This window comes from Pseudophryne corroboree, chromosome 3 (genome assembly GCF_028390025.1).
Source record: "Pseudophryne corroboree isolate aPseCor3 chromosome 3, aPseCor3.hap2, whole genome shotgun sequence".
Taxonomy (NCBI): Eukaryota; Metazoa; Chordata; class Amphibia; order Anura; family Myobatrachidae; genus Pseudophryne; species Pseudophryne corroboree.
Genome location: NC_086446.1, coordinates 388,350,437 through 388,363,051, shown reverse-complemented (window position 1 = coordinate 388,363,051; position 12,615 = coordinate 388,350,437). Strand labels below are relative to the sequence as shown.

The 12,615-nt window shown below is 42.3% G+C and overlaps 1 protein-coding gene across 1 annotated transcript in view; it reads left to right on the top strand.

Moving 5' to 3' along the window:
* EZH1 (enhancer of zeste 1 polycomb repressive complex 2 subunit) overlaps positions 1-10,911 on the top strand; it is a 193,759-nt gene extending 182,848 nt beyond the window's left edge. The window contains exons 20-21 of the mRNA XM_063960040.1: positions 5,175-5,259; positions 5,827-10,911. Of these exons, the coding sequence (XP_063816110.1) occupies positions 5,175-5,259; positions 5,827-5,887 (146 nt within the window). The 3' untranslated portion in view covers positions 5,888-10,911. The remainder of the gene's footprint in view (positions 1-5,174; positions 5,260-5,826) is intronic.
* The last annotated feature ends 1,704 nt before the right edge of the window (positions 10,912-12,615 follow it).

Sequence of the window (12,615 nt, the reverse complement as noted above, 5' to 3'; positions counted from 1 at the left end):
GTCAGCCAGCACACTGCTCAGCGCCATTTTCTCTCTCTCTCCTCAGGCTACTGACAGGGGGGGCCACAGTGAATTTGGTGCTATATACTGTAATTGTGTGATTAGCATTATAAAAGCGCTGAATGTCAGTGGGCATTTTGTGTTCACAGACATTGTGTTACTGGTGCTGGGTTGGGAACTGGCAAATCCCATCTGTGTCCCTCTGACAGATTTTACTGTGGGTCTGTCCCCTATAAATCCCGGAGTGTCGGTGGTGTGATTCTGCACGTGTGTGACATGTCTGTGGCAGGGAACTCTGTGGAGACATGTTAGGGACACAGAGGTGTAATATGACACCAAGAGCCTGACTGGGTGAAAGGTTACATGATAGTGTGAATCATATCAGTAAGAGGTTGGACTGAATCTCATACAGAAAATGAAAATAATCTGTTGAAGATGTGATTTTTAATAGTTCTGCCTTTCATCCACAGGGACCTTTCTGAGTCGCATACAAATTTGCACAAGTAGTACAAACTGATACCGACACGGACTCTGATTCCTGTGTCGACACTAGTGATTCCAGGGGAATAGGTCCTAAGTTAGCAAAAAAGCATTCAAAACATGTTTTAGCTATAAAGAAGGTGTTAGAAGTTACGAAGCCCCCTCTTTTACCACAAGGAGAGGGTTTACTTTAGTAAAGAAGTAATGTAAATTTCCCTCCACCTCAGGTCTGATTTAACCTGAAAAGAAATTTCAGATTCCCAAAAGGAATTCAGGCAGCTTACCTTTTCCCAAAAAAGGTGGGAGTCACCCCGCATTTTAGACAGGGCCCTGTCATAAAAGAGAAAAGGTGTTTCTCCCTGCGCCTGGAATGGCTTCACTTAAGGAGCCGACAGACCGCAAGTGAGTGAGGTGATTTATTGATGTGGCCAATGGGACACTACTCAGGCCTACCATTGTCTGTGAGTGGGTGAGTAGTGCTATTGAAAAGTGGTCAGAAAACTTGTCATTAGACATTGACACAATAGATGGAGACGAGATACTCCTAACGTTAGGTCATATCAAAGACACTGCTGCACACGTACTAGAATCCATGAAATATATTGGTTTCTTGGGATCAAGAACCGCTACCATGGCAGTATCGGCTCGGAGGGCGTTGTGGATTCGCCAGTGGAATGCTGATGTAGATTCCAAAATAAAATATGCAGGCTCTCCCGTATAAAGGTGAGGCCTTGTTTGGTGATGGGCTGGATGCGTTAGTCTCGGCGGCTACCGCTGGTAAGTCGACATTCGGCCCAACAAATACAAAAAGGCCAAAGGTCTCCCCTTTTTTTGCAGGTAGGGGAAGGGGAAAAGGAAAGAAATCCGCAGCGTCTCCCGGATCGCGGGAGCAGAAGTCCACCCCTGCTTCTGCCAAATCTGCAGCATAACGCTGGGACTCCCTTGCGGGAGTCCGCTCGGGTGGGAGCACGTCTGAAACTTTTCAGCCAAATCTGGGTTCAATCTGGCCTGGACCAATGGGTCTTACAAATAGTGTCCCATGGGTACAAACTAGAGTTTCAAGACGTCCCCCCATGCCGATTTTTCAAATCGACCTTGCCAGCTTCTCTTCCGGGAAGAGATGCAGTAACAACGGCAATTCAAAAATGATGTCAGGATCAGGTCATTGTCCTGGTACCCTTGGCACAGTAAGGAGAAGGTTTTTTTTTCAAGCCTCTTCGTAGTTCCGAAGCCGGACGGCTCGGTCAGACCAATTTTAAACCTGAAAAATCTGAATCTCTACCTGAAAAGGTTCAAGTTCAAGATGGAATCCCTGAGGGTAGTGATATCCAGTCTGGAAGAGGGGGACTTCATGGTGTCAGTAGACATAAAAGATGCTTACTTGCATGTTCCCATTTATCCTCCTCACCAAGCTTATCTGAGATTCGCAGTACAGGATTGCCATTACCAGTTTCAGACGTTGCCGGTCGGACTCTCCACGGCACCGAGGGTATTCACCAAGGTGATGGCGGAGATGATGGTCCTCCTTTGTTAAAGAAGGAGTCAATATAATTCCTTATCTGGACGATCTCCTGATAAAAGCGAGATCCAGGGAACAGTTGGTGCAGAACATCGCACTCTCCCTGTCAATACTCCAACAACACGGGTGGATCATGAATTTTCCAAAGTCGCAGTTGGAACCAACGACAAGATTGTCCTTTTTAGGGATGATTCTGGACACAGAAGTACGGAGAGTATTTCTTCCAGTGGAAAAGGCTCTGGAAATCCAGAAAATGGTCAAACAAATATTGAAACCAACAAGCGTGCCGATCCATCAATGCATTCGGTTGTTGGGGAAAGTGGTAGCGGCCTACGGGGCCATACAGTTTGGCCGATTTCATGCCAGAGTATTCCAGTGGGACCTGTTGGACAAGTGGTCCGGATGCCACCTACACATACACCGGAAAATAATCCTGTCCCCCAAAGCCAGGATTTTGCTCCTGTGGTGGCTACACAGTTCTCACCTACTAGAGGGACGCAGGTTTGGGATTCACGACTGGGTCCTAATAATCACGGATGCAAGTCTCCTAGGCTGGAGAGCTGTCACACAGGGGGAAAGTTTCCAAGGAAAATGGTCAAGTCAGGAAGCCTGCCTTCACATAAACGTTCTGGAATTGAGAGCCATTTACAACGGCCTTCTACAAGCGGTACATCTTCTTCAAGATCCCGTGCAGATCCAGTCGGACAATGTAACAGCAGTCGCGTACATAAACAGGCAAGGTGGAACGAAAAGCAGAGCGGCAATGGCAGAGGTGACCAGGATTCTCCTCTGGGCAGAAAGACATGTTAGAGCTCTGTCAGCAATTTTCATTCCGGGAGTGGACAACTGGGAAGACTTCCTCAGCAGACACGATCTCCATCCAGGGGAGTGGGGCCTCCACCAAGAAGTCTTCGCAGAGGTGACGAGTCTTTGGGGAGTTCCTCAAGTAGACATGATGGCATCTCGTCTAAACAAGAAGCTTCAGAGATATTGTTCCAGGTCGAGAGATCCTCAAGCAATAGCAGTGGATACACTGGTGACCCAGTGGGTGTTTCGGACGGTATATGTTTTCCCTCCACTTCCACTGATTCCAAAAGTTCTCAAAATAATAATAACAAGAAGAGTTTGAGCAATCTTCATTGCCCCAGACTGGCCAAGGAGGGCTTGGTATCCAGATCTTCAGGAGTTGCTCATAGAAGATCCTCGGCCTCTTCCTTCTCAAGAGGACCTACTACAGCAGGGGCCGTGTGTGTATCAAGACTTACCGCGGCTACGTTTGACTGTTGAGCGTCGGATCCTAGCCCGAAAGGGTATTCCCAAGGAAGTCATCCCCACTCTTATTCAGGCCAGGAAAGGAGTAACGTCTAAACATTACCACCGTATTTGGAGAAAATATGTGTCTTGGTGTGAATCCAAGAAGGCTCCTACGGAAAAGTTTGAGTTGGGACGTTTTCTCCATTTTCTGCAGGCTGGTGTGGATGCGGGCCTTAGATTGGGGTCAATCAAGGTCCAGATTTCGGCCTTATAAGTTTTCTTTCAAAAACAATTGGCCTCCTTTTCAGAAGTTCAGACGTTCGTGAAAGGGGTTCTGCACATCCAGCCTCCATTTGTGCCTCCAGTGGCACCATGGGACCTTAATGTGGTGTTGCAGTTCCTTCAATCGGGTTGGTTTGAGCCTCTACAAGAAATAGAGTTGAAGTTTCTCACTTGGAAAGTGGTGATGCTTTTGGCGTTGGCATCCGCAAGGCGGGTGTCTGAATTGGGAGCCTTGTCCCACAAGAGCCCTTACCTGATCTTCCATGAAGATAGGGCAGAGTTGAGAACTCGTCAACATTTTCTTCCAAAGGTGGTTTCCTCTTTCCACATAAACCAACCTATTGTGGTGCCAATTGCTACTGACACGTTCGCTGAGTCAAAGTCTCTAGATGTGGTTAGAGCTTTGAAGATTTATGTCGCTAGAACAGCTCGAATATGGAAAACAGAGGTTTTGTTTGTCCTGTATGCTCCCAACAAGATTGGGTGTCCTGCTTCCAAGCAGACTATTGCGCGCTGGATCAGAGGTACGATTCAGCAAGCTCATTCTGTGGCTGGATTGCCATTACCGATGTCAGTGAAGGCCCATTCTATTAGGAAGGTGGGCTCCTCCTGGGCGGCTGCCTGGGGGGTCTTGGCATTACAACTTTGCCGAGCAGCTACTTGGTCAGGGTCAAACACATTTGCTAAATTTTACAAGTTTGACACCTTGGCCGATGAGGACCTCAACTTCGGTCAATCGTTGCTGCAGGGTCATCTGCACTCTCCTGCCCGTACTGGAGCTTTGGTATAAACCCCATGGTCATGAAGTGGACCCCAGCATCCTCTAGGACGTATGAGAAAATAGGATTTTGATTACCGGTAAATCCTTTTCTTCTAGTCCGTAGAGGATGCTGGGCGCCCGTCCCAGTGCGTACTTTACCTGCAGTTTAGTTATTACAGTTACACAAGTTGTGTTATCTTGGTTCAGCATGTTGCTGCAATTAGTTCATGCCTGTTGGCGTGTGTTATGTTGAATGCCATGTGTGCGGCATGGTTGAGGGTGTGAGTTGGTAGATATCTCACCACTAGTTAAGTAATTCCTTTCCTCGAAATGTCAGTCTCCCTGGGCACAGTTCCTACAACTGAGGTCTGGAGGAGGGGCATAGAGGGAGGAGCCAGTTCACACCCAATGAAAAGTCTTTAGAGTGCCCATGTCTCCTGCGGATCCCGTCTATACCCCATGGTCATGAAGTGGACCCCAGCATCCTCTACGGACTAGGAGAAAAGGATTTACCGGTAGGTTATCAAAATCCTATTTTTCCAATACAAGATCTGTTCTGCTATGTATACAGACTCAGTCACACACAACATACAAGTATCATATATCACATTAATCGGCACAGTTCCCTCGTGCGTTCTAGTCACATTGCGTTGCGATTAAGACGCATTTTCTGCAAAACCCCAAAAAATACCCAACATTTGCAGAATTACATGGGACCTGGAGGCTCACTCACGTCAAGCTCTGCATGGCATATTGAGGCTAGATGTGTGAGGACACATCTGTATGTGTAGGGCCTATTACTGTATACAGTATGATTATTGCCACAGGTATCCTCAAGATATCGACACATTTACCTACTGCTTTACATTTGTTATTTAGTGGTTATGGTGAACGGAGATCACCGCATTGGTATATTTGCCAAACGAGCTATCCAGGCTGGAGAAGAATTGTTCTTTGACTACAGGTAAGCGCTGGCTAAGAGTGCCATGAGCATTCCATGCTTTGACTGATGACATTCAAGCGTTTGTTCTACATTGTACGGAAAATATAGCGTGCCTTTTTTTACCTGAATTTATGAATAACTATCCCAGTTGCAGTGTGTTTATAAATGATTGCAGGTGGCACTGTTGCTGTAGCAGTAAATGTATAGCATATACAGTATTCAGGGCCAAAACCCACAGTATTTGTACAACATATTTATATTTAAAAACTGATACATTCCAGCAAAACAGTATTTATTTAGAATTTAATACACCATTAAGTAATACAATAAATTGGTAACACCAAAATATTCAGGATTATTTCCATAGAAGCTTCACCAAAGTTTATGGTGTTCTGGGTTGTTAGAAAGAAAAACACTTTCAATTTTTGTTGTTGATTTCTTGGTATTGCTTCAGGTCCATTCAAAGGGACCTAGGTGCAGTTTCCCTCATGTACTCCCAGATTGCACAGAGATCTTATATGATACTGACATAAAAAATAAATATATCACTCCTTTCATATATGTTTTCTCACATTCTTCTTTCTGCAGATACAGCCAGGCGGATGCTCTGAAATATGTGGGCATAGAAAGAGAGACTGATATCATCTAATACCCCTCCCATTCTGTCATTGCACCATGTCACCATCTTAGCCTTTCTCGGCTACTGATTGTGGTTTTGTCTGGCTTGGCTATCCATTGTAAACACCTCTGCATGTAATTGTGGGACAGAACTGCAGCCTGCCATCAGGGTGCAGATCTTTGCAATTTACTGCTGTGTATATCTCTAGAGCCTCTCTATGGGCACCTTACCAGCTCGTCGTTTTGTCTTAATGCAGTTCCAGTGTGGTACTGTTGAAATGTCTGTACACAGTTTGCTGTATAATCCCTGCACCATATTCTGGCATATTCTAATGACGTGAATTAATGTCTTGTATAACATTTCCCTTTATGTGAATGGTTTCTTAGACCTCAGTACACTTTATAGGATGTGACGTATTGATTTGTTTCTGTGGAATCTGTGACTTTGTTCCACTACCCAAGTATTGAAAGCAAGAGCTCTTAGACCCTTTCTCAATTTCTGATGCGCTAAGTAAAGATCAAAAGGGGAAGGCCATTTAGCCGTCGTACCTGTGCCTCCACCATCCCCATGTAACTATTATCTGAAGCCAGGAGTTGCTGACAATGTGCTGTGAGCTAGTAGTTCAGGAAGCATGGATGGGCTCCTTCTTTGAGTGGCGGATGGTAGATTGACAGTCAACAGTTCGACACCATATGGTCGACAGTCACAAGGTTAACAAGGTCAAAAGGTTGACATGTTTTATTGTTTTGTTTTTCAACTTTTGCTTCATTTACTATCCATGTCACCATTACCTTTAGTAACCCTGTGGAGAACGAAGCAGAGCGAGCCACCTTACGTGAAGCGTAGCGTGAAAAGCAAGCCCACGAGGGTACACATTTCTACTAATTTGGGTCATATAATGAAACAAACAAAATGACAACCAAAACAAAAAACTTATGTTGACCATGTTCATGTCAACTATTTTACGGTCAACCTTTTGTACTGGCTACCTTTTTCATGTCGACTTTTTGACTCTGTCAACCTTCTGAATTTCGAAGCTGACCATACGATCGGGGGCCGGGGGAATGACCACCATGAGTGTGTGTAAAGGGCCCCATACGCTAGAACGATTTTGCTAAATTTCAGCTCAATTTGGTCATTCGGGCCGATCTATAGGGGGAAATCGTGCATTTTTGCTGTGTATCTGATCCGATGCGCGGCCCCGTGAGCGTCGGGTCGACTCCTCCAGATCGTTGGTGCTGCACTCGTTTTTTGACGTGATCAAATGGAATTGTATGGAATCAAATGGAAAAAAGTGTGTTTTTTGTGCTCGCGATATATCGCATGCTATCTATAGTAGAAAGTTTGACTGGCATTCTCAGGATGTACCTGATGGTACCTGTGAATGCATGCTATACATCCCATGCTATATGTAGGCGCTTGACATATCGTATATGATGTATAGCATGCTCCAAAAAGTAAAGTTGTACAAATTCGTTTGGAAACTTATGTAAACACTCCCGGGAGGCTCTCGGGAGAGTTCAAGGGAAATCGCCCCGACTTCAGCCTCTAGACATATCGTTCTAGTGTATGGGGCCCTTAAGATAGTAATGATGGCTGCAAGAATGTATTTCCCCTTTAAGGAAAAGTCAGTACTACTAAATAATCATGTTCTGATTATAGCTGCTATGGCAGGTTTGGATTTAAGGCTGTTATCAGTAGTAACTTTGTTGTAGAAAATCACCATCTTGTTGTATGTACTGTAAATTCTATTGGTATAAATGTTATACATAAACTGTACAAACACTCGCAGATGCACACTACATATTGCAAGTACAGACTTATGCATCTTCTTTGCATATTAATCTCACTAGCATTAACACTTCTATAATCTGGTGTCATAAAGTAGTCACTGCTTATATCAGCCCTATTACTTATATTTCACTTTGGGTATAGTCTGTGTATAAACAACACTGGGTACTATAACGTGAAACAGGTTTTGATATTTCAATACACACCTTTTCATGTACAGTACATTGAATTAGATCATTACATTTGTGTTACTGTATCACTAATCATGTAGTATGATGATAGTACTAATTAATGGAAAGAAACCTGTATCTTATAGCCCTTTGGCCAAATACAAGCTAAAGCCAGTAAGATGAGACAGTTCTAACATCATATACATATACTGTGTGTATCACTGAGTCATTGTGTAGGTGCAGCAAGAGAGGGAACTTTACTTACTGGCTGGTGGCTTGGGGAAAACAAACTTTACATAAGTGGAGCACAGAATAATTAAAATGTCTTATTAAAAATTAACTAGCTTGCACAAAAATATACTGGCTTTGGATAGGTAATATGACCAGTAATGACCAGTAGTTCCTAAATAGGCCAAATACAGTATATAAACTTTTATTTCAGAATATCTGTAGAGGTTATCAATACACATATATTCAGCTTGTTACTTTACCTAATGCAGTATAATAGCATATTGCTCAGCAATGTGAATTATGGGCATCTGTACGTTCAGTCAGGACAGTATGACAGGTGCTGTGTGTGTCTTTGGCTATACTGACAATAGCAGGTATGAAAATATTAGAAAAGTAACCATGGAAAATAAAATTATCTGAAGCTTCATTTTTTTAATTAACACTACAAAAGGAATACGGTCATTAGGTTGCCACCACTTAGGTCGACAGTCATTAGGTCGACCACTATTGGTCGACATACATTAGGTCAACAGTGTCACTAGGTCGACATGTACTAGGTCGACTGTTCAAAAGGTCGGCATGAGTTTTTCATATATTTTTTTACAATTTTTTCACTTTTTTATACTTTACGATCCACGTGGACTACAATTGGGAACGGTAACCTTACCCGAAGCATGGCGAGCGAAGCGACGCATGCGAGGGGGCACAGTGGACTAATTGGGGTTCCCCGTCACTTTACGAATAAAACTACACCAAAAACAGTCAAAAAAACGCATGTCGACCTTTTGACATGTCGACCTAGTGTACCTGTCGACCTAATGCATGTCGACCAATAGTGGTCTACCTAAGTTGTGTCGATCCAACGACCCATACCCGTACAAAATAAACTCTTCCAGGGTGAATATCCACAAACAATAAGTACTGACAGTGTATTCTGCCCACCTTATCTTCTTATACCATAGGTAACCCACATTAATGACACGCTGCCTGGGGCCTACTCTCCATCCTTACAGCTATTGCACCAGGCTGCACACTGTCAGTGCACATGCACATTGCCTCTTTAGACTGAATGACACGAATGAGTATTATTGCCATTCTTTCGGGAGCTTCTGGGAAATTTTGGTTTATTTGTTTTAGGTTAACATACCCTTTTATAACAGTGGAATAAAGGCTCTAATACAAATTTTAGAAAGATAAAAATATTAAACTCCTAACTGTGCCTCTTTAACACTGGGAAAGAATACAGACCCTTAACTTTACCCTTATACTACTTTCTTCAGTGTAACAGTAATCTGTATCCTCTCATTTAGAGGCCTTTTCACAATAGTCATGGAATGTCGTTTATGATTAAAGTATCCTTTTATTTCCCTTTTTTTTTTTAGTATCTGTCACCTACTCACATGGAGCTGACCATTTGTGGGCTGGACCAACTCATTTTGTGTCTCAGATCTGTTCAGAATTAGTTGGGACCGTTCCACCATAATTCTAGTTATATTTATATATTTTACTATTTATAGATTTTACGAAACAGCCATCACTTGTCGGCAGGTTTTAAAAGACCATTAATAATAAATGCACAACATTCCTGTTTTTGCAATTAATATTATTTGATGTTATAAATCTAGAAGCTAGACTGCCGACGAGCGGTGACTTTAAAAAAGCATCTGCTTTGCAAAAGTATCCCTCTGTTCCTGCCTCTGATCGGTCAGGAAGGTTGGAAAGTATGTCCCCTTAGCAGTAATCTTGTGTCACACGTACCTGCCATGTTGTGCGTAGCCTTCAACGGGTGCATTTAAGGGAGATGAATGGGGGACAATTTAGCACATTGCAAGCACTAGACATGGCGTCTGACCAAGCACCCTTCTCATGTGTGCTTTTGTCCCAAATCCCCAACATAAAAGGATGGTAAGTATGCCTCAGTGATGCCACTAATTCCAAGTAACTGCTTAGCGTCAGCTCAGAAAAAGTAAATCTTTAATATGTGTAAGTGGTTGTGATCACTTTAAGGTTATTTTCCCTTTTCAGTAAACACAGCTTGTGTAGTTTTGGCCAGGGAAAGTGTGGAGGAAACCATTTGTACAGTTCAGTGGAGTGTTGGAATTGTGATAAGCATTTTATGCAAAGTCTGTCTGCAATCCTTCCAAAACAAAGTTCAAAGGAAAAGAAACCACATAGTGGCAACTAGTACTAAGCCAGGGACTAGTGACCTCTCTGAGGCTTTATACCTCATGCCTTCCTGGTGTCACTGACTCCCATGAAATTATATGGCTCATGACAAGTGTATGCATCATGCATAGTCTGAAGAACATAAACCTTTACACATACAATTTTTACCTAAAGCATATATGAGGTTGGCTTGCAGAAAAATTATCTATTACAATGACCTGATGCAAATCATATAATTCCAAATCACCTTGTGTAACATGGCCCAGAATGGTACAGTGTCTGCAACTATGCAGGAGCTTAGGAGTTCAGAAGCTAGGAACCTTGTATTATGCCCTTACTTTTACTTCTCAGTTGTGAGCATATGGATATGTTAAACGTATATATGTATGAATGTTTGTTTTTTGTTTAAAAAGTATGTTATGTGCATAGGAAAAAGAAAGAAATTATATATAACTGTAAATCTATACATCCATATGCTCTTATTAATGCATGGTTATGTCTTACCATTGATGTATAAAAGCAGTATGTTATATTTAACAATTTATGCACATGTTAAGAAATTCTATATAAATAAGTATTGTGTAAGTCTTATAAATCTAGATATCTCTCACTTTGGGAGAACTGCACTGTTTTGTATATGTGTGGCTGCAATATGGTTAAAAAAATAAACGTCATGTCTCTTAATTGACCACTATGCATGTGCCCAAATGGCTGCTTTCTGTTGCATTGTGGGGTCTATATAACGTTATAGATAGGGAAGGTCCAGGCTTGGAATGTGATCTACATAAAAATGTGGCTTTAAGTTAATTTTTTTTCTCAGCAATTAACTTGTGTGATTGCCTTTCTTGCATCAGGTATCGCATATTTGACACTAACATTGAGACATTGCTTTTCACCTTTATTGTCAGACCATGGTATGCAAGCATGTACATGCCAAGGATGCAATTACAGTTTCTTTCCACTAGTCCAAGTAATTCTGCAGAGCCAGAACCTGAGGGGGTGTGGTATAGAGGATCTGCATTCATTAGGTCTATAGTCATTAGGTCGACTGGTTCAAAAGTCAACATTACAATGGTCGACACACTTTTTTTTGCATTTTTGGGTTTAGTGTGGATAGTTTTTTCATCTGGGACCATCATTTGTAGAAATGCTACCCCTCACGGGCACGCTTTGCTCGCCACGCTTCGTGCACGGTGTCTCATGCCGCTCCACTTGCCACAAAGTTACTAAAGGTTATGATTTGTGACATGGTTATTCAAGGAAGTAACAAGTCCAAAAACATAGGAAAAAAGTGAACCTGTTGACCGTTTCCAATGTCGACCTTGTGTCTATCGACCATAGGGGGTCGACCTAATGACTATTGACCTAATATATGTCAACCTATAGTCTGGAACCCAACCTGAGGCTCCTAGTTGGCTTACATTCCACTATTATGTCTAATAACATAAAATCCCATGGATTATTTTTGGTTTTATATCTTCTTTAAGACAATGTTGACATGGTCTGTAATGGTGTGATTTATTCATAGGGTCAGGATTCAAAAATATTGTCTACTGATATCAGAGTAACACACTCCAGAAGTATCCCATCATACATCTTTATTTGTATACCTTCAGGTCTTGTTACACAGAATGCGTTTGTAAAAATACATAGCTTTTATATTTTTAACACGTGTAAATATAAATGTATTCATGTCACCATTACATTCTATAGAGGGAGGGTTTTGTTCTCTTTTACAGAATGCAGGTAAATGCACACAGGTGTCTTGCTCACATTGCCCTTCTTCTAGGGTTGCTTTGCTCACCTGGCATTGTTCAGATCAGGACAGAATGCAGCTCAAACATAGACTGAAAAAATACTGGAAGCCGTGTGTACACTTCATACAGCATTCATCTGGTGTTGCCCCGAGTGGCCCTTGCGATCACCATAGGGATCTATGAAACATTGTACAGTTCTTTTTCCACGTGGCTGTACCACCGCTTTAGCAGATTGTGAAGATTGCCTAGACACACGTGTGCATGTACCTTTTGTAAAGTAAGTATTGAAGTTACCAGAGCACCAGATAGTTGTTGTGGTGAGTAGAGAAAACACTTCACCTATCAGACCGAAAGCCAGTGGGTAAGGCTAAGTAACGATGCACATCTATCCAACAAAGAGCAATATTAGCAATTTCAGCCCCTACATCTCCTTTTTTTTCACATAATTTACTATAATGCAGCAGGAGAGAATTTTTCTGTTTGTGTCATTCCATAAGATTTGTATAAAATGGAGGTAAGCACTTTTTTATTCCCACATAACTTCAGATTTTGTGTATTAGGATCATAAAAATAGCAGCTTTGTGGCAGTTGGGAACAAATACTGTATCTATGATCTGCATACTTGTAGCTTGTGAGATTTGGC